The 22,089-nt window shown below is 39.1% G+C and overlaps 2 protein-coding genes across 2 annotated transcripts; both read right to left on the bottom strand.

The window, feature by feature from the left end:
• Positions 1-5,789: 5,789 nt before the first annotated feature.
• On the bottom strand, positions 5,790-6,888 carry LOC133254298 (olfactory receptor 5H2-like). The gene has a single exon (XM_061428543.1). It carries the CDS (start codon positions 6,717-6,719, stop codon positions 5,790-5,792), a length of 930 nt encoding a protein of 309 aa, XP_061284527.1. The 5' UTR covers positions 6,720-6,888.
• Positions 6,889-19,573: 12,685 nt separating this feature from the next.
• On the bottom strand, positions 19,574-20,521 carry LOC133254291 (olfactory receptor 5H2-like). The gene has a single exon (XM_061428533.1). It carries the CDS (start codon positions 20,501-20,503, stop codon positions 19,574-19,576), a length of 930 nt encoding a protein of 309 aa, XP_061284517.1. The 5' UTR covers positions 20,504-20,521.
• Positions 20,522-22,089: the final 1,568 nt, after the last annotated feature.

The following is a 22,089-nucleotide window of genomic DNA, read 5'->3' as shown; positions in this document are numbered from 1 at the left end:
TGCGGGCAGGTATCCCTTAGAAGAAATGGAGTAGCCATCATGGTCAACAAATGAGTCTGAAATGCTGTACTTGGATGTGCCGGGAGCCGGTGAGGCATTCCACTCCGTGACAAAGGTCATGAGGAAGGAGGCTCGGCATACGCAAAGGCGGGATCGAGCCTCAGGAGTCCGCCCAGATATTTTCGAGCATTTTCCCCCAAAAAACCAGAGTCTGCCTACTTTATTGCTTTGTGCTCTCACCTCTGACTTTACTGGGGGCTGTCCCCTACCACCATCTCTCTCTCTCTGTCAAAGAGTTAACTTACAGCTCCAATTAATAAAGTTCCTGGGCAATTAGGAGTGTTTAAATTCAAACCCCTCAGATGGCTCTCTAACTCGCCTGACAAGTTTACCCGGACTCCTGCAGCTATGCATATGATTGTTTACAGTCTCCCAGCCTTGAGAGGCTCGGGAAGCTTAAGATATTCAAATAGCTTAGAGCCTCTCAGAGAGTTAGAAACTGTCATAATAAACTAGTAAAGGATTTCATTGATGAGTCAATGCTTGTTGCCAAGTTTTCACACCCCCTGAATTGTATCCTTGAATATGTATTAATTAATATAGTTGGTATATAGAAAAAATAAGTAGTGGCCTTGGTGTTAGTAACTTTAGATCCTTAAGGTAATAAATTCTTTCCTTTGTTGTAAACCCATTACACATCCACCCTATAGGAATGCAATTTTATCTTCGGAAGATGGCGCCAAACCTTAAAATAATTACTCTTAGAGAAAATAAGTCTTTGTTGATAAGTCCTTGTCAAGAGTCATAAAATGTTAGTAGGCCTTCTGGCCAGAAGATGATGTAAATCACCTAAACCATTTGTATACGATAAATTTGCAGGAAAGAAACCCTGGTTTTTGATAAGAATCAAAGACTGCTGACTTTGCATCCCCTATTATCCTCTATGTGTAACTTAGGGTATAAAAACCCCTGTTGAAAATAAAGCTACGGGCCTTGCTCACCAGCGCTTGGTCTCCCCATGTCATTCTTTTCACATTCTGGCTGAAGTCTCCATCTGGAGCGCGGAACCCACCACGCTTACTAATTATGCCTGGGCTTCTAAGACTCACTCGAGAAGGTGTCTAGGGTGAGGCACCTTCTGCTACTCGAGAGGGCGCCTGCGGCCTACGTAAGTGGTGCAAACTTCTTGTCTTGAAGTTTTATTGGTCTCCCGCGTAAACCAAGCTACTCAGCCTCTTTTCTCCACTGAATTTTCCTACTGAGCTATCCTCATTCTATTATTCTTTATATCTCTAATTAGCATATAAATAGTTGCCTAGGCTGTCTCTCCTTCGAATACCCTGGATCAGCTGGGGCTGGTCCCCGGCATGGATGAAATCTCAAAAAGGACAGAATGATCTCTATTCGTTTCCAAGGCAAACCATTCAATATCACGGTAATCCAAGACATTGCCCTAACCAGTAACGCTGAAGAAGCTGAAGTTAAACGGTTCTATGAAGACCTACAAGACCTTTTAGAACTAACACCCCCAAAAAGATGTCCTTTTCCTTATAGGGGACTGGAATGCAAAAGTAGGAAGTCAAGAAACACCTGGAGTAACAGGCAAATTTGGCCTTGGAGTACAGAATGAAGCAGGGCAAAGGCTAATAGAGTTTTGCCAAGAGAATGTACTGGTCACAGGAAACACCCTCTTCCAACAACACAAGAGAAGACTCTAGACATGGACATCACCAAATGGTCAACACCAAAATCAGATGGATTATATTCTTTGCAGCCAAAGATGGAGAAGCTCTATACAGTCAGCAAAAACAAGACCGGCATCTGACTGTGGCTCAGATCATGAACTCCTTATTGCCAAATTCAGACTTAAATTGAAGAAAGTAGGGAAAACCAATAGATCATTCAGGTATGACATAAAACAAATCCCTTATAATTATACAGTGGAAGTGAGAAATAGATTTAAGGGACTAGATCTGATAGATAGAGTGCCGGATGAATTATGGACGGAGGTTCATGACACTGTACAGGAGACAAGGATCAAGACCATCCCCATGGAAAAGACATGCTAAAAAGCAAAATGGCTGTCTGAGGAGGCCTTACAAACAGCTGTGAAAAGAAGAGAAGTGAAAAGCAAAGGAGAAAAGGAAAGATATAAGCATCTGATGCAGAGTTCCAAAGAATAGCAAGGAGAGACAAGAAAGCCTTCCTCAGCGATCAATGCAAAGAAATAGAGGAAAACAACAGAATGGGAAAGACTAGGGATCTCTTCAAGAAAAAGAGATAACAAGGGAACATTTCATGCAAAGAGGGCTCGATGGACAGAAATGATATGGACCTAACAGAAGCAGAAGATATTAAGAAGAGGTGGCAAGAATACACAGAAGAACTGTACAAAAAAGATCTTCACGACCCAGATAATCACGATGGTGTGATCACTGACCTAGAGCCAGACATCCTGGAATGTGAAGTCAAGTGGGCCTTAGAAAGCATCACTACGAACAAAGCTAGTGGAGGTGATGGAATTCCAGTTGAGCTCTTTCAAATCCTGAAAGATGATGCTGTGAAAGTGCTGCACTCAATAAGCCAACAAATTTGGAAAACTCAGCAGTGGCCACAGGACTGGAAAAGGTTTTTCATTCCAATCCCAAAGAAAGGCAATACAAAAGAATGCTCAAACTACCACACAGTTGCACTCATCTCACACACTAGTAAAGTGATGCTTAAAATTCTCCAAGCCAGGCTTCAGCAATACGTGAACTGTGAACTTCCAGATGTTCAAGCTGGTTTTAGAAAAGGCAGAGGAACCAGATGTCAAATTGCCAACATCTGCTGGATCATCGAAAAAGCAAGAGAGTTCCAGAAAACATCTATTTCTGCTTTATTGACTATGCCAAAGCCTTTGACTGTGTGGATCACAATAAACTGTGGAAAATTCTGAAAGAGAAGGGAATACCAGACCACCTGGCCTTCCTGTTGAGAAACCTATATGCATGTCAGGAAGCAACAGTTAGAACTGGACATGGAACAACAGGCTGGTTCCAAATAGGAAAAGGAGTATGTCAAGGCTGTATATTGTCACCCTGCTTATTTAACTTCTATGCAGAGTACATCATGAGAACGGCTGGACTGGAGGAAGCACAAGCTGGAATCGAGATTGCCAGGAGAAATATCAATAACCTCAGATATGCAGATGACACCACCCCTATGGCAGAAAGTGAAGAAGAACTAAAGAGCCTCTTGATGAGAGTGAAAGAGGAGAGTGAAAAAGTTGGCTCAAAGTTCAACATTCAGAAAACTAAGATGATGGGATCTGGTCCCATCACTTCATGGCAAATAGATGGGGAAACAGTGGAAATAGTGTCAGACTTTATTTTATTTGGCGCCAAGATCACTGCAGATGGTGACTGCAGCCATGAAATTAAAAGACGCTTACTCTTTGGAAGGAAAGTTATGACCAACCTAGATAGCATATTAAAAAGCAGATATATTACTTTGTCAACAAATGTCCGTCTAGTCAAGGCTAGGTTTTTCCAGTGGTCATGTATGGATGTGAGAGTTGGACTGTGACAAAAGCTGAGTGCCGAAGAATTGATTCTTTTGAACTGTGGTGTTGTAGAAGATTCTTGTGAGTCCTTGGACTGCAAGGAAATCCAACCAGTCCATCCTAAAGGAGATCAATCCTGGATGTTCCCTGGAAGGACTGATGCTAAAGCTGAAACTCCAATACTTTGCCACCTCATGTGAAGAGTTGACTCACTGGAAAAGACCCTGATGCTTGGAGGGATTGGGTGTAGGAGCAGAAGGATACAACAGAAGGTGAGATGGCTGGATGGCATCACCGACTCGATGGACATGAGTTTGAGTGAACTCTTGGAGTTGTTGATGGAAAGGGAGGCCTGGCGTGCTGTGATTAATGGGGTTGAAAAAAGTCGGACAAGACTGAGCGACTGTACTGAACTGAATATGCATCTGAAGCCATCATGTAAACAACACGGTCTAGATTTTTATTTTTATGTACGTTTCAAAGCTACCCTCTCAAATCATCCCATCCTTGCCTTCTCCCTCAGATTCCAAAAGACTGTTCTTTATATCTGTGTTTTGCTGTTCGCATATAGGGTCATCATTACCATCTTGCTGCTGCTGCTGCTGCTGCTAAGTTGCTTCAGTCGTGTCTGAGTCTGCAACCCCATAGATGGCAGCTCACAACGCTTCTCCGTCCCTGGGATTCCCAAGGCAAGAACCCTGGAGTTGGTGCCATTTCCTTCTCCAATGCATGAAGGTGAAAAGTGAAAGTGAAGTCTCTCAGTCATGTCCAACTCTTTGCAACCCCATGGACTGTAGCCTACCAGGCTCCTCTGTCCATTGGATTTTTCAGGCACAAGAGTACTGGAGTGGGTTGCCATTTCCTGCTCCAACCATCTTTCTAAATTCAATATATATGCATTAGTATACTGTATTGGTGTTTTTCTTTCTGACTTCATTCTGTATAATAGGCTCCAGTTTCATCCATCTCATTAGAACTGATTCAATTGCATTCTTTTTAATGGCTGAGTAATATTCCATTGTGTATATGTACCACAGCTTTCTTATCCATTCATCTGCCAATGAACATCTCGGTTGCTTCCATGTCCTGGCTATTATAAACAGTGCTGCAATTGAACATTGGGGTACATGTGTCTCTTTCAATTCTGGTTTCCTCAGTGTGTTTGCCCAGCAGTGGGATTGCTGGGTCTTATGGCAGTTCTATTTCCAGTTTTTTAAGGACTCTCCACACTGTTCTCCATAGTGGCTGTACTAGTTTGCATTCCCACCAACAGTGTAAGAGGGTTCCTTTTTCTCTGCATCCTCTCCAGCATTTATTGTTTGTAGACTTTTTTGACAGCAGCCATTCTGACTGGTGTTAGAAATGTTTTATATATTAATAATTTCTTTATCTTCCTAGTAACTTCATTTTTTAAAAGTCTAGCAAGATTGACCATTTCCTTTCTGTTACATCACTTTTATTCTCTATGTCATTCCAATTATTCTGAAATTTCATCTCCTAGCTTTCTGAATTAGTGAACTTTTAAGGTTATCCCACAACATACAAACACAGCTGGAAATTACCTTTCAAGGAAATATATGTAATGAGAGAAAACTGTCCTCATTATTCAAAACAGTACACTAAGCTAAGGGGGCATCCTTTTACAATTTGGTTTGACCTTCCCTGTTTCATTCTCATTTTTTCCTCATTGCTTTCCCAATTTCTGTTTCTCTCTGTGATATGATTATTGAATCCCCACAAGAAGTGAAATGCATCATGTCCCAAATAGAGTGCATGGAAGACCTTTGGATGGCAGCAGAATTCCTGCGATTTGCCTTTGTTCAAACACAAACCCACCTCCACTATGGAGTTAAATGAGATATGAGTCTACAGGCTGCACAGCTGTATTCCTATCTAAATCAACATCATGCTGTTCAGAGGAACTATACTATTTCAATGCTTAATGACTTTATAAAGCTATACTGAAGAACATTTAAGCATAAAAGTGTTTTAATTTGTATTCTGCTTCAGTTATTGTAGCATGACATAAATACTTGTTTAAAGTTCTTTGTATTTTTGAACAATATATACAAATATTTTAGGGAGTATATTAGTGCTAACACTTTAAGTCATAACACCTTAAAAAACAAAGGCAGTTATAAACACAAGAAGCTTGGAACACTAACCAAAACAGAGACACGTCTAATCTTTACATCCATATGATGATTTTAATAAAAAAAAAAGACTACAGATAACATTATGAAATCTAAACATTTCTCTTTAACACTTTTGTCAGTGAGTCTATGACTTTCTTATTTCTCAGGCTATAGATGATTGGATTTAACAAAGGGATTATAACAGTGTAAAATAGAGAGTCCATCATATCTTGAGCATCTGTTTGTGCAGAACCAGGGTGCACATACCTGAAGAGAAGAGGCCCATAATATAAAGAGACAGATAGGAGGTGGGCTCCACAGGTGGAGAAGGCCTTCCTTATGCCTTGTATGGATTTATTTTTTAAGATTGTAAAGAGAACAAGTATATAAGAGACGAGAACAGTAAGAATGGTGAACACTTGTATTGACCCTGAGAAAATAAATACCATCAGAACATTGATTGAAGGGTCAGTACAAGAAATCTTAAACAATGGCATGATGTCACAATAAAAGTGGTGTATTATGTTAGACTTACAGAAGGTTAATCTGAATAAAAAACCTATATGAATTATGGAATGAATAAGGCCACCTACAAATGATAAGACTGATAGTCGGATGCATAATCTATTGGTCATAATCACTGAATAAAGTAATGGTTTGCATATGGCCACATACCGGTCAAACGCCATTGTTGCCAAGAGAAAACATTCTGTGGTTGCGCTGAATGCAAAGGAAAACAACTGTGTTATGCATTCAGAGAGAGAGATCATCTTCCTCTTGGCCAGGAAATTGACGAGCATCTTGGGAGTCACAGTGGATGAGATCCAAGCATCCACAAACGCTAAACTCCCAAGGAATAAGTACATGGGGATGTGAAGGTGAGGGTCATTATAGATGAGAGCAATTAGTCCAAGATTTCCTACAGTGGTGATGAGATATATTATCAGGAACATCAGGAACAGGTGAATATACCAATCTGGTTGATATGTAAGTCCTGTGAGAACAAATTCTGTCAGTGATGTTGCATTTTTAGTATCCATGTTGTTACTGGATAGCCCCTAAAATGAAATGCAGTAAATGTAAAAGGAACATTCATTAAGATTATATAGAAAGAATATTGGAATAAGTAGTTGAAATAAAACCATGCACTTGTCAGAATGCCCTTGATTTTATTCACTACTATCATGATAATGAAAAATAATCTGAGGAATTGGCATAATAGAAAATGTAAGTATTTCAGTTCAAAAAATGTGCAGGAATTAAAAGACTTAGAAGAAAGGACAGACATTGTAAAATGAGCTAAATTTGTGAGGATACTTGTATGTGTTAGAAACATTCTGCATCTGGGACTTGGATGAGGGTTTAGGGGAAAGAAGTTTGAATTATAGAGTTATTTTAATGACATTTGAAGGATCTTGAACTTTTATTTCTTGGGCAGTAGGTATGCACTGAAAAGTTTTAGGACTAGGAAATTCATGGCAAGATATTTTTTAAATTAAATGTTTGGTATGTAAAAAATACTCTGCAGAGAAGGGAAAGCAGAATTAGGAACAATAATTAGAAAGCACTGATACTCCTGTCTGGTGTTTTCCAAACCAGAATACATATCAGAATTGTCTGGGGGAAATTTTTGTACAAACTATAGATTATGAGGTATTACTGTAGATACTGATTCAGTGGGAATAAGAATGAAGTCTAATAATCTGTATTTCCAAAATGCTCTCTAGTTGATTCAAATGCATGTGAAATTATTAGTCAGTGTGTAATATGTTATTAGGATTGATGAAAAAGGCAAAGAGTAGACCAAGATAAATCAGAATATAGAGTCCCTAGGACTCAGTGACATGTTAGGTTTGGAAGGAGTGGTCAGTGAAGGAGAGAGAGGACACTTGGTGATGGGCAAGATGGTCATCAAAATTGAATTTGAGAACTCAAATGCTTTGGCCACTTGTTATAGAGAGAGCATCCCTTGATTATCCACTTGGGATAGCTTAGTAGTATGAGTTTGTTAGAGCATAATATAAACAATGATTTGAAAGTATTTGGGTAGCTGAAGGCATACTTATGGATAACCTAACCATTAGAAATTGGAGAAGGAAATGGCAACCCACTCCAGTGTTCTTGCCTGGAGAGTCCCAGGGATGGCGGAGCCTGGCGGGCTGCCGTCTATGGGGTTGCACAGAGTCGGACGCGACTGAAGTGACTTAGCAGCAGCAGCAGCAACCATTAGAAAGTATGTATAAGGTGAAAAGAAGGAGGGTGTGGCATGAAACTTGAGGAAATTTTGTTAAAGAGGCTTCGAAGTGAATACATATCATTCTTACTCTAGAAATCAAAAGAACCAGGAACTCTTTCCCATTCCTTTTGCTCCTTGAGTAAGAGGACTTGATGTAGGTTTGACCAGTCAAATGCACCAATACTGAATTTGTAATATGGAGAAAAGAAAGGGACAGGAAGAAAAGAGAATTTTGGTTGCCAAGTCAGCCAAGGCAGCCATATCAAGACCCTGGGAAATGCTTCCTGAATCTGCACCAACATTGTCTGTGTGAGCTGTGGCAGAGCTCCTATTGAGCAAGTGTAGGGATTTGATTTTGGCTGTTGTCTCACTATGTTGCTTTCTTCTATTCCTGCCCATTTTCAGCTGATTCTTCCAATCTCCCTGGACTTTCTACGTAATAGTCAACTTCCATTTAACTAACTAACTTTCTGTTGCAAACAAGTGCCCTGTGTATGCGTGCTAAGTCACTTCAGTCTTGTCTGACTCTTTGCTATGGACTGTAGCCTACCAGGCTCCCCTCTCCATGGGATTCTCCAGGCAAGAATCCTGGAGTGGGTTGCCATGCCCTCTTCCAGGGGATCTTCCCTACCCAGGGATTGAACCCACATCTCTTATGTTTCCTGCATTGGCAGGTGGGTTCTTTACCACTAGTGCCCCTGGGAAGCACAATAAGTGCCCTGGCTCTATCTAACCAAGAGAGATGGGGGAGCGACCAGAAAAACGTTCTAAATAGAGTGATCAGAGAAGCAGAAGACGAGCTGGAGAATTGAATTATGTGGACATAAAAAGAGAAAAGACCCTCAAAGACATAATGACGTGCTGTAGCAATTGGAAAAATGAATGCTCTGGTGAACAAGGAGTGAATAAAGAAAAATGAAATGAGAGGTTTTTAGTGTTTTTACTGAGAGTGGTTTCCATTTTGTAATAGTGTCAAGGACAGAGGACAGTAAGAAATAAACAGGAAACATGGTACACAGAATAAGGGGAGTGTTTTTGAGTAAGAAAAAAAAAAAGGAAAACAATTGGAATTTATCTACTGCCCATAGGCAAATGCGTTTTTTTTTCTTCCCCTGTAGAGCATTTAAGTAAAAATTTTCGAGAGGGGAGAGGAAAGCATCAAGAAGAGAAAACAAACAGGAGGAGTGGAAAGGAGAAATTTGGGTAGATGAAAAAAGAAAAAAAGGAGAGTGAGGAATAGATAAAATATAGCAGAGATGTGGAACGATAAGTATAAGAAAGACAAGCCAGTAAAGACAGAGGTAGTATCACATAAACACTGAAAAGGAAATAAGGGGAACGTTTGCAGGTAAATATTTGTCTTAACTGGTTTTCATTAAGTATTGTCAACACTGGGAATCTTTTCTTACTCTTTTCTTTAAAATTCCAAGTTTATCTTCCTAGGGAATGTGTGTGACAGAGAATTTTAATTTAAATTTTACCCTAGAAACTTTGGCTGTCTATAAACATACTAGCATTGCTAGATGGTTCTTTCAATATTTAGAAGTTGATTTATATTTATTATTACAGTAATTAGAACTTCTCTAAAAACCTGCTGGGTTTTACTTGAGAGCAATTTCTTCCATTAGCAAAAAATTGATTCAAAGGCTGGAGCCCAATTCAGGTCATATAAATAACCAGTGCCAGTAATTACAGTTGTTAGGTATTTTTTTATTTGAAAGAGGCTCTTTTCCATGTAGTCCCAAATCACTAATAATTGAAGATTCTCAAACAATATGTGTGTGGGTCTTTTTTAAATCATAAAACTGACAAGACCAGAAGAGAGATATTTTCTATATATTTCTTGAATATATGCTTATCAATATAATATATACATATATAATACATATAATATATACATATATTCAGTGAAATTATTGTCACAAGTAAGTGAAAGAATAGAGGAGATAATATAAGTAACTTACCTTAAAAGTTTATTAAGAGATTGTAATTAATTAAAAATAATGGATCTTTAATCAGAATAAACTGAAAAATGTTTTACGTAGGACACATATAACCTGATGTTTAAATCCAGTTTAATTGTTTAACATTTTAGTTCACCAAAACTTATAAAGTCATTTAAATTGTGTTAGAAAGATAATAAGTTATTGTTAAAGGGAATAATTCAATCTTATAGATATTTTGCTCACAGATTTACTCACAGAAAAACATATACAGATAATGTATCCATTGTTTTACATTTTCCACTGTCAGGTTTTTTTTGCATCCTGGAAATCAATCTAAAATTATTATAAATTATACAGTCTTTTGACTACTTTATAAAATGAATAATCAATCTTATAGAATTCAGTTTTCTCTTACCCATATCTTGTAAGAAATTGTGGAGATCCTTTCAAAGAGTTAGAATTTTTAAGTAGAAAATAATAAAAACAGCACTGGAATGACAGTAACACGTGTAGCAAGTCCTTGCATACCCACTCATTTTGGAGGCTTGTTTCCCAAGTTCCGGAAAATGTTGTTTAAATAAATTTGCTTTGAATACACTACAGCAAATTGTATAACTGTTTTTTTTTTTTTTTTTTGCCAGAACTGGAAGTGAAGAACTAAAATTCCCAGATAACATACAAGGATTCCCTTTAGGACAAAACTAAGCTTTTCCTCTGGGTATATAGATTTGAACATGTAGAAGTACAGGTTTTTCCACAGGGTATTATAGCCTTAAAATCGTAAATATCAAGTCATTGTTGGCAGTTCTTGTTTTAACTATTGAAATTGCACTATTTTCCACCACAGATGACACTTCTGACATATTTATGTAAACTTCAATTTATCTGTAAATTTTGATGCTCTGAGTGCCTTGATCAGTATGTTTTTTCTGAGCTAATCATCTTGAATTTACTTGGACAAAAGTTCCAGATTCCTTTCAGGAACTGACTGCAAGAAAATTGTCCTCCTTATCAAAGTTTAACTCAAATTCCAGACCTACATGTAACTTTGCACCTTAAGCTGAAAATTGATCAAAAATCTTACTAGGCAACGTTTGGTGGGAGGAGCAAAGGAAAAAGAAAACCCGGGGACCACAGTGGGAGGTGGCCTAGATCATTGCTTCTCCAACTTTAATCCTTGTGAATCTCCTGGAAATTTTTCCAAAATGTAGATTCTATTTTAGTAGGTGAAGAATAAGGCCTGAGGGTCTTCATTTCTATCAAGGTGATGCCTCTGGACATTTGCCATCCTTAGGATCTTCCATAATTGACAGGCCTAGCTTATCAGTGAGCTAGATTATTAAAGAAACGAAGAATAACAAATGAAGCTGGCATGCAAAAAGAGAAGCAAAGAGGAGCTAGAAGGCAAAGGGAGGCCAGCATTGGTGGTATCACAGAGGATCTGGAGACGAGGTCAGGGACTTTGCTGTTTATGTGGACTAAAAAGAAAATTACTGATGGATTTTGAACACGATGATCATATGTTCTGATTTGACTTTAGTTATTAACAGAGAAGTTGCTATTGAACGTTAATTTAAAAAATGATATTATATATGATAAAATAGTATGATATGAAAACATTTCATGTTTTGATACCTGAAAAGTCAAAAAATGTTTAGTTTACACCTGAAACTAGATTGATAGCTAAGGGAAAAGTTGCTGCTGCTGCTAAGTCGCTTCAGTCGTGTCCGACTCTGTGTGACCCCATAGACGGCAGCCCACCAGGCTCCCCCATCCTTGGGATTCTCCAGGCAAGAACACTGGAGTATATTGCCATTTCCTTCTCCAATGCATGAAAGTGAAAAGTGAAAGGGAAGTCGCTCAGTCGTGTCTAACTCTTAGCGACACCATGGACTACAGCCCACCAGGCTCCATCCTTGGGACTTTCCAGGCAAGAGTACTGGAGTGGGGTGCCATTGCCTTCTCCGGATCCTATGTCCTAGTGAAAGCTAAATAAGAGATGAAAACCCAAGACAGATTGGAGATAAATCACCGTGAAAACTCAACAGAAGGATGGAGTAAACAATATAATGTGTATCATTAGCGTCAACATAACCTATATTACGGAGAAGGCAATGGCACCCCACTCCAGTACTCTTGCCTGGAAAATCCCATGGATGGAGGAGCCTGGTGGGCTGCAGTCCACGGGGTTGTTAAGAGTTGGACACGACTGAGCGACTTCACTTTTACTTTTCACTTTCATGCATTGGAGAAGGAAATGGCAACCTACTCCAGTGTTCTTGCCTGGAGAATCCCAGGGACGGGGCAGCCTGGTGGGCTGCCATCTATGGGGTCGCACAGAGTCGGACACGACTGAAGTGACTTAGCAGCAGCAGCAGCAGCAGCAACCTATATTATCCCCTTCAATTTTGTGTAATTATCTTTTAACTCATTTTGTTGCCTGTATATAAGTATAAAGGTTTGCACTACAACATTCAGTGTGAGTAGTCTTTTTCAATTTTAGCCTTTTTAACGGTGGGTCATGGTATCACACTGTGGTCTTCATTTGCGTTTTCCCAATGACAAATTATATTGAGCACTTTTTTGTGTTCTTATTTGACATATGTATATCTAGCTTACTAAAGTGTTTGTTGAAATCTTTTGTCCATTTTTAATGGAGTTATATATTTTCTTATTTTGGGGTTTTGAGAAATTTTCATATATCCTGGATACAAGTCTTTTATCACACATATGGTCTACAAATATTTCCTTAAGGATCTTGATTTCTTTTCTTCCCACAAGATATTATACTGGTCCATTATGCTGATTGGACCTAGTGAGCATGAAATAGCAACTACTTTATACTTACTGGTGGACAGTTGCATACTAGTAGATGAGAAATAAATTCAACAAATTTCAAGGCCCATTTAACTTAGTGAAATTCCTTGGAGATCAGTTGTGTGGGTCATGTAGAGGTACACCTTCACAGGTGATGGATAAATTGTTGCATCTGGCCCATCCTGCAACCAAAACAGACACAGAACGCTTAGTGGGCCACTGTGGATTTTGGAGGCAGCATCATCCCCACTGGTTGCAAGGAACCGGAAAAACGTCTGCTTTTGACTGTAGTTCAGAACGGGAGAAGTATTTGTAAAAGGACTAGGCTGCTGTTCAACCTGTTGTGCTACTTGGGTCATATGATCCAGCAGAAGAAAAAATGCTGCTTGGAGTGGTAGTGCAGATAGGGATGCTGTTTGGAATCTTTGGCAGGCCTCTATAGGGATAAAAAACAGTGTAGACCTTAGGTGTGAGGCAAAGCCTCTATCCCATTTTGAATTGTGGCCTAATGGAGTGTGGCATGAGTGTTGTCAATAGTCAATAGAGAAAGAGATTACCTGGACCTGGTTTACAGATGGTTCTACAAAATATGCACACACTTTCTGAGAGTGGACAACTCTCAGATTACCATTACCGCTCTCGGTGACATCTCTGGAGGAGAGCAGTGGTGGAAAACCCTCCCAGTGGACAGAACTTTGAGCAGTTCACCTGGTTGTTCACTTTCCTAGAAAGAGAAATGGCCTGATCGGTGATGATATAATAGCTCAAGGGTTTTAGAGAATGGTTTGGCTGATGGTCAGGGATTTTGAAGCAGTATTACTGGAAGATTGACGCCAAGGAAATATGGAAGAAATATGTGGATATATCCCAATAAACACATTAAGATATTTGTGTCCCATGTGACTGCTCAGTAAAGGATGATTTCAGCAATGGAGGACTTTAATCATTAAGTGGATATGATGACCCATTCTCAGATACCAGTCAAGCTCTTTCTGTAGCTACCCCATCATCACAAAATAGGCTTTTGAAAAAAGGTGTCATAGTGTCAGGAATGGAAATTATGTATAGTCTCAGCAACATGGACTTCCGCTCACTATGGCCAGCTAGTCAAGGTCATTTTGAGTGCCTTTTCTGCCAACACAGAGACCAACACAGAGTCCCTGATACTGCATCAGTCATTTAAGTGATCAGCCAGCCACCTGCTGCCATGTTGATTGCATTGGACAATTTTCCATCATGGAAAAGTGTTTTGTTATTATTAGAATAAATGCTTGCTCTAGATAAAGATTCTTCCTTGCTGGCAGTCAGATCAGATCAGATCAGATCGGTCGCTCAGTTGTGTCCGACTCTTTGCGACCCCATGAATCGCAGCAAGCCAGGCCTCCCTGTCCATCACCAACTCCAGGAGTTCACTGAGACTCACGTCCATTGAGTCAGTGATGCCATCCAGCCATCTCATCCTCTGTCGTCCCCTGCTCCTCCTGCCCCCAATCCCTCCCAGCATCAGAGACTTTTCCAATGAATCAGTACTTCTGCCAAAACAACCATCTGTGGACTTTCAAGATTCCTTATCCACTCTGATGGCAATTCATATTGCATGCATTTATCTGATCAAGGAATTCACTTCATAGCAAATGAAATGTGATAATGCCACCAATATTACGGCTTACCTTACCTTGAATCACTAATGAGATGCTGGCTAGTTAGTTCACAATTCACACTAAGAATTACTGTTGTAGATTTGATGGTGTTTGTTTTTACCTGACTCCTTAAGTGTTGATTCTTTTAACACAAACTAGTACAATCTCCGGAGAAGGCAATGGCACCCCACTCCAGTACTCTTGCCTGGAAAATCCCATGGATGGAGGAGCCTGGAAGGCTGCAGTCCATGGGGTCGCTGAGGGTCAGACATGACTGAGCGACTTCACTTTCACTTTTCACTTTCATGCATTGGAGAAGGAAATGGCAACCCACCCCAGTGTTCTTGCCTGGAGAATGCCAGGGACGGGGAGCCTGGTGGGCTGCCGTCTATGGGGTCGCACAGAGTCAGACACGACTGAAGTGACTTAGCAGTAGCAGTACAATCTCACAGAGAAGGCAATGGCACCCCACTCCAGTACTCTTGCCTGGAAAATCCCCTGGACAGAGGAGCCTGGTGGGCTGCAGTCCATGGGGTCGCTAAGAGTCGGACACGACTGAGTGACTTCACTTTCACTTTCATGCATTGGAGAAGGAAATGGTAACCTACTCCAGTATTCTTGCCTGGAGAATCCCAGGGATGGAAGAGCCTGGTGGGCTGCTGTCTATGGGGTCGCACAGAGTTGGACACTACTGAAGTGACTTAGCAGCAGCAGTACAATCTCAACAATTTCTCAACAGTACAAAGTATTGTAAATTGATGAGAAAAAAAAGTGATGAGAAAAAAAGTTTATCATGTATATAGAGAGGAACTATGGATTCTTTTTTCTCTCTAGGTTAAACAAATTAATACACCTTCATGATAAAGGGTATTTCAACGGTGTTTTAGCATTTCCAACAGATAGTTTAATCCAATATCAACAGCTAAATAACCTTAGCATTGTGACATTATACATTGTATCTAAATATCATTAAAGAGTACACATGTAATTTCATAGGAACATTTTGAAGAATTCTGCAGGTTATCTTCTAAAATGCAGGCTTTGTGCAAGTTCATAATTCACATCTTTTCCAACATGCTACTGAATGACATATATGATATGCAAAAATTTTTTGCATATTTGAATGGAAAAAAATTATAACAGAAGTGAGAATGGGAACACATCAGTGAAGAGATGTGTTGAATTTCTGCAAGGCATAACATAGAATTTTTCTGAAAGACACATCAGAACAGAAGAATCCATAGATTACACATGTTCAGGAGAAGGTTACACAGGAAGCCCGAGTTGCTGAGAGACCCCCAGTGCCTACTTCATACCCACCCAATATAAAAGGACTTGACAGGTAACAAAGCATGCTTATATACTCACAGCTTGATGTCAGTGCTTTCATTCAAACAAAAGACCAATTAGGCAAGCAAACCTTTATCATGATAAAAGTATCATTTGCTTTTATTAGTCATATAGTCTTTGACTCATAACTATATGTGTATTAACAAGCAGAAATTTAACTAAATTAAAAGAAAAATCAGAACAATGGGAATATTATACAGCAAAAAAATGAATGCAATATGGACACATGCAAATGTATATATTCCCTAGTGAAAAATAATGAAAGCATATTTTTCACCCTTTCTGGGGTTTGGGGTATCCCTTAAGAAACAAAAAGAAGGCAGATCATCTGATCTAATCTTGTGACCTGCACCTCCAAAAACATGTAATAATGCTTTTTGTTGTAAATATTTATTTGGTTTGTATTTTTAATCCAAATGTCTAACTAAGGAACTTCACCCTGATACTTTGTCATGCTCTATCTCTGGAGCTGATCCTCCTGCTAAGAAGAACAAGATTAATTCACTTTAGGTGTATCATTCTTGTGATCATCTTGAAAGAAACATATGAAGGTGCATTGACATAGAGTGGCCATCCCAGGCCTAGTCTGTCAGCTCATTGCAAGATTGAAACTAAGTAATGCACTGTATACTAAAAAAGCTTGTAAGCCAAAAATAAGAATTACATAATGTCATCTGTGGCCTAAAAGAATAAATAAATGTTTCAAATGAGGGAGTATTTTTATTCTCTTTGAGGTAATTGGAAATGCATCATGGAAGCTCTAACATTTAAGACAGATCTTGAAGAAAGGACGATTACAATTGCAAATAAAGACAGGTATTCCTGGAGGGAGCATTCTCACTGGAGAGCCCTGTAGTAACAAAACGGTGTACCTGGGAGGAAGGTTTGTCCAAAGGCTTCCAGTAATTCATTTGCATATAATATGGTGTCCATTAGGAGAATTGTGGAAGAAGAGATGCTATATATATGTGTGTGTGTGTATATATATATATATATACATATATATATATAATCTGTACATATTTGTAAATAAACAAACATATCCATGTGCATAAAGAGAGTTCTAGATAGGTATACCATATACATGGGCTTCTTTGGTGGCTCATATGGTAAAGAATATGCCTACAATGCAGGAGACCTGGGTTTGATCCGTGGGTCAGGAAGATTCCCTGGAGAAGAGAATGTCTACCCACTTCAGTATTCTTGCCTGGAGAATTTATAATCTGGTAATGATGAAAATCCATTAAAAGTTATTGAGAGGAATATTATTTACTCAGAGCTCTATTTATAAAAAAGCATCTGAGAGCAAAATTTGGGAAGAGACTCAACAGGATGTAGGATAAGTAATAAGATTACTGTAAATGATAGACGTCAATAGTTTTGGGGTGAGGGCCTCAGTGGTTTCAGTAGAATGTGTATAGAATAAGTGGTGAGATTGGAAGGTCAGAGTTGGACTGAAGACAAATCATTTGTTATTTTTAGAGTATGAATGTGATGAAAACTAACATATGGGGACTTTTGGGGGACCAAACATGCAAACTCTTGCTCTTTTTCATGTTTGTCACCACTGAATACACTGATATTTTATCAGGCACATTATTTGAACTCTGGCAGTCTTGATGAAAGTGAAAGAGGAGACTGAAAAATCTCCTAAAATTCAACATTCAAAAAACTAAGGCCATGGCATGTGGCCCCATGACTCATGGCAAATACATGGGGAAAAAATGGAAACAGGGGCAGATTTTATTTTCTTGGGTTCCAAAATCACTGTGGATGGTGACTACAGCTATGAAATTAAAAGATGCTTGCTCTTTGGAAGGAAAGCTATGACGAACCTAGACAGTGTATTAAAAAATAAAAGGCAGAGGCGTCACTTTGCCAACAAAGGATCTGTATAGTCAAAGCTATGGTTTTCCCAGTAGTCATGTATGTAAGAGTTGGAGCATAAAGAAGGCCTAACGATGAATAATTGATGCTTTTGAACTTTGGTGCTGGAGAAGACTCTTGAAAGTCCCTTGGACACCAAGGAGATCAAACCAGTCAATCCTAAAGGAAATCAACACTGAATATTCATTGGAATGACTAATGCTGAAGGTGAAGCTCCAGCACTTTGGCCACTGATGCAAAGGGCCAACTCAATGAAAAAGACCCTGATGCTGGGAAAGACTGAGAGCAGGAAAAGGTGGTGACAAAGGATAAGACGGTTGGATGGCCTCACTGACTCAGTGGACATGAGTTTGAGCAAACTCCAGGAGATAGTGAAGGACAGGGAAGCCTGGTATGCTGCATTCCATGGGGCACAAAGAGTCGGACATGACTGAGTGACTGAACAACAACAATATGCAGTTTGGGGCTTCCCAAAATGGTAAAGAATCTGCCTGCCAATGCAGGAGATGTGGGTTAGATACAAGAGTCTGGAAGATTCCCTGGAAAAGGAAATGGCAACCCATTCCAGTAATTCTTGCCTGGAAAATACCTTGGACAGAGGGGCCTGGGGGGCTGTGGTCCATGGGATCACAAAGAGTTGGACTTAGCAGCTAAACAAAAACAAAACTATGCATTTTAAGCAGCTTGTTCTCAACAATACATTCTAATAATCTATACATAGTTCTTTTTTTCTGATCAGTTTCATTATTTTAAAATTGTAGGAAGGTTGAGACTATTTCCTTCTTATCCCTCCACTTCTCTTTTCCTCTCTTTGCCCATCCCAGTTAAATCTACAATTTCATCCCATAGCTTTGTGATTCAGTAAAGCTTCTGAGATTACCCTATTACATACAAATACAACTGGACATGACCTTTCAAGATACCATAAACACTGAGAGGTATCTTCCCTCTACTAGTTATTCATAGAGAGAATTTGGTGAAGAATATTCTTATACAGTTTTGCCTGACTTTCGCTGCTTTAACTCCTTTCTGAAATTTTTAAATTTCTTTACCATTTCTGTTAGTTTTTCTGTGAATATGACAGTTGAAACCCTACAAAAAGTGAAATTCATGTCCCAAATAGAGTGGAATGAAAGCCATTTTGATGCTAGCAGAATTCCTGATATTTGCCTCTCTTCATTCAAATAGAAACCTGCCTCCACTGTGAAGTTAAATGTGATATAAATCTCAGGCTGCACAGCTCTATTGTTATCAAAAACATCATATTCAAATTCTTTTCAGAGTTGAATAAACCACTATGGTATTTAATGTGTTTGTGAAGCTACATTGAGAACACATGTGTAAAATATTTTGTTTTCCTCTTAAATTATTCTAGTATGACTTAAGTACTTGATGAAAATTTTTTCTATGTGTTCCAGTAATATATAAACATTTTAAGAGGCTTATTAATACTCTCAGTTTAAATCATTAAAGCTCTAGGGCAATGATTAGTGTGAAATCTATGAGCATCAATCAATATAGAGTAACATCTAATCTACACAAATTTTTGACTTTTAATAAAGGAGTAAGTATATTAATGTATGGATGTGAGAGTTGGACTGTGAAGAAAGCTGAGTGCTGAAGAATTGATGCTTTTGAGCTGTGGTGTTGGAGAAGACTCTTGAGAGTCCCTTGGACTGCAAGGAGATCCAACCAGTCCATTCTGAAGGAGATCAGCCCTGGGATTTCTTTGGAAGGAATGATGCTAAAGCTGAAACTCCAGTACTTTGGCCACCTCATGCGAAGAGTTGACTCATTGGAAAAGACTCTGATGCTGGGAGGGATTGGGGGCAGGAGGAGAAGGGGACGACAGAGGATGAGATGGCTGGATGGCATCACCGACTTGATGGAGATGAGTTTGGGTGAACTCCAGGAGTTGGTGATGGACAGGGAGGACTGGCGTGCTGCAATTCATGGGATCGCAAAGAGTCGGACACGACTGAGTGACTGAACTGAACTGAAGTATATTAATATGAGATCTAAGCATTTCTCTTTAACATTTTTGACAGTGAATCTATGACTTTCTTATTTCTCAAACTGTAGATGATTGGATTTAACAGAGGGATTATGACCATATAGAACAGCGAGTCCATCATATCTTGATCATCCGCTTGTGCAGATCCAGGGCGAACATACATAAAGAGAAGAGGCCCATAGTATAAAGAGACAGACAGGAGATGGGCTCCACAGGTAGAGAAGGCCTTTCTTATGCCTTGTACAGACTTCTTTTTTAAGACTGTATGAAGAATAAATGTATAAGAGAAAAGAACAGTAAGAATAGTGAACACCTGTATTGACCCAGAGAAAATAAATACCATCAGAAAATTAATGGAAGGATCAGTACAGGAAATCTTAAATAATGGTACAATGTCACAGTAAAAGTGATGTATTATGTTAGAATTACAGAAGGTCAATCTCAATAAAAAAGCATTATGAAGTATGGCATGAAAAAGGCCACCTGAAAATGATGAAATTAATAGCCGGATGCATAATCTTTTGGTCATAATAACTGGGTAAAGTAATGGTTTGCATATGGCCACATAGCGATCATATGCCATTGTTGCCAGCAGAAAACATTCTGTGGTTACACTGACTGCAAAGGAAAAAAATTGTATCTTGCATTCAGTGAGAGACATCATTTTGCTCTTTGCAAAGAAATTGACCAGCAACTGGGGCGTCACTGTGGATGATATCCAGGCATCCACAAAAGCCAGGTTCCCAAGGAATAAGTACATGGGAATGTGAAGGTGAGGATCATTGCAGATGAGAGCAATCAGACCAAGATTTCCCACGATGGTGATAAGATATATCATCAAAAACAGCAGGAACAAGGGAATTTGCCATTCTGTTTGATATATGAGTCCTGTGAGAATAAATTCTCTCAGCAATGTTGCATTTTCCTTTTCCATTTCCTCACTGAGTGTTACCTGAAATGAAATGGAGAAAATGATTTTTTTTTAAAGTCACAAGGAATTTAAAACATGAAGATATGTGGAAGAGAGTTGAAATAAACCATGTATATCAGAATGTCCTCTTAGGTTTGTTATTATCTTTGAAATGAATGAGGTCTCTTTGGTGAGAATAAAAATAAATACAATTCAAAAACTGTGAAGCAGTGAACACATTCAGAAAAATGAAAAATTCTAAATAGATGTTTGAGCATAGAGTTGAGTGTAATAGGGAAATTCTGTCTGAAACATGGCTATAGGTTCAGGGAAAAGAAGCTTGATGGACCTGGATAATAAATTGAATGTCATGTGAAGAATCTTGAACATTATTCATCAGGTAATAAACATGCACTGAAAATAAGAGATGGGAGTGGCACTGTAAGAGTTTTTAAAATAAATATGTTTCTATGGAAATTGGCTGCAGAAATGAAAAAGTAAAATCAGGAATAAAAGTCAAGAAGCTGTTGCTATTGTCCACTAATTTCCAAACCAGATTATACCAGATCAACATTTTTTTAGGAACTTTTTGTGCAAAATATAAATGATAAAGTTTTACTGTAAAAATTGATTTAGTGGTTCAGAATGAAGTATAATGATCTGTGTTTTAAACTTACTTTTCAAGTGATTGAAATACATATGAAGTAACTAGTCCTTGAGTGAAGTGATATTCGGAGTGATGAACAGGGTGAAGACGTACATACAAAAGAATCCAGAGTGTGCTGCTGCTACTGCTAAGTCGCTTCAGTCGTGTCCGACTCTGTGCGACCCCATAGACGGCAGCCCACCAGGCTCCCCGTCCCTGGGATTCTCCAGGCAAGAACACTGGAGTGGGGTGCCATTGCAGAGTCACCTAATACTGAATGTGAAGATGGTTGTAAGTGAAGAATAGAGAGGGGTCTCTTGGTGCTTGAGTAGATTTTCATTGAAAATAGCTTGATAACTCTTATGCAGTGGCTAGTTTGTGGAGATAGTGATCTCTGAACATCTAAGTGATATACTTTATGGTATGAGTTTTCCTTGATTTTATTAGAAATAAATGTCTTGGGAGTGATTGAGGGTAGCTTAGAGCATACCGGTATATGACATCTTTATTAGAGAATGTGCACCAAGTGAAGAAGGAGAGTGAAAATGAAAAATAAGTATATTAAAGAGGTTATAGAGGATTCATGTCACTTTTTTGTATAGCCAGTATCTGACCCTCTTTTCCACCCTCTTGCCACCGGTGGCAGGTATCTACCACCTACTCTGGAATCCCAGAGAATCAGAAACTGATTTTTCCATTCTTCTTGCACCTAGAGTGAGGGGACATGATATAAACTTGGCAAGTCAAACCCACCTACAGTGGATTTGAAATGTAGAGAGAGAGAGTGACAAAGGGACAAGGGCAAAAAGGGTTTTCTTTGCTAAGGTGGCCATGGCAGCAATGGAAGACTTCAGAAAACGCGTCCTGCACCCACACCAGTGTCACTGTCAGTGCGATCAGGGGCATCGAAGCCAGTAGCAGTGACAACAGCTCCCAAGGAGCTAATATTGGGACATGATTTTGG

The sequence above is a fragment of the Bos javanicus genome, chromosome 1 (genome assembly GCF_032452875.1).
Source record: "Bos javanicus breed banteng chromosome 1, ARS-OSU_banteng_1.0, whole genome shotgun sequence".
Lineage (NCBI taxonomy): Eukaryota > Metazoa > Chordata > Mammalia > Artiodactyla > Bovidae > Bos > Bos javanicus.
This window is presented reverse-complemented; position numbering and strand designations above follow the sequence as displayed.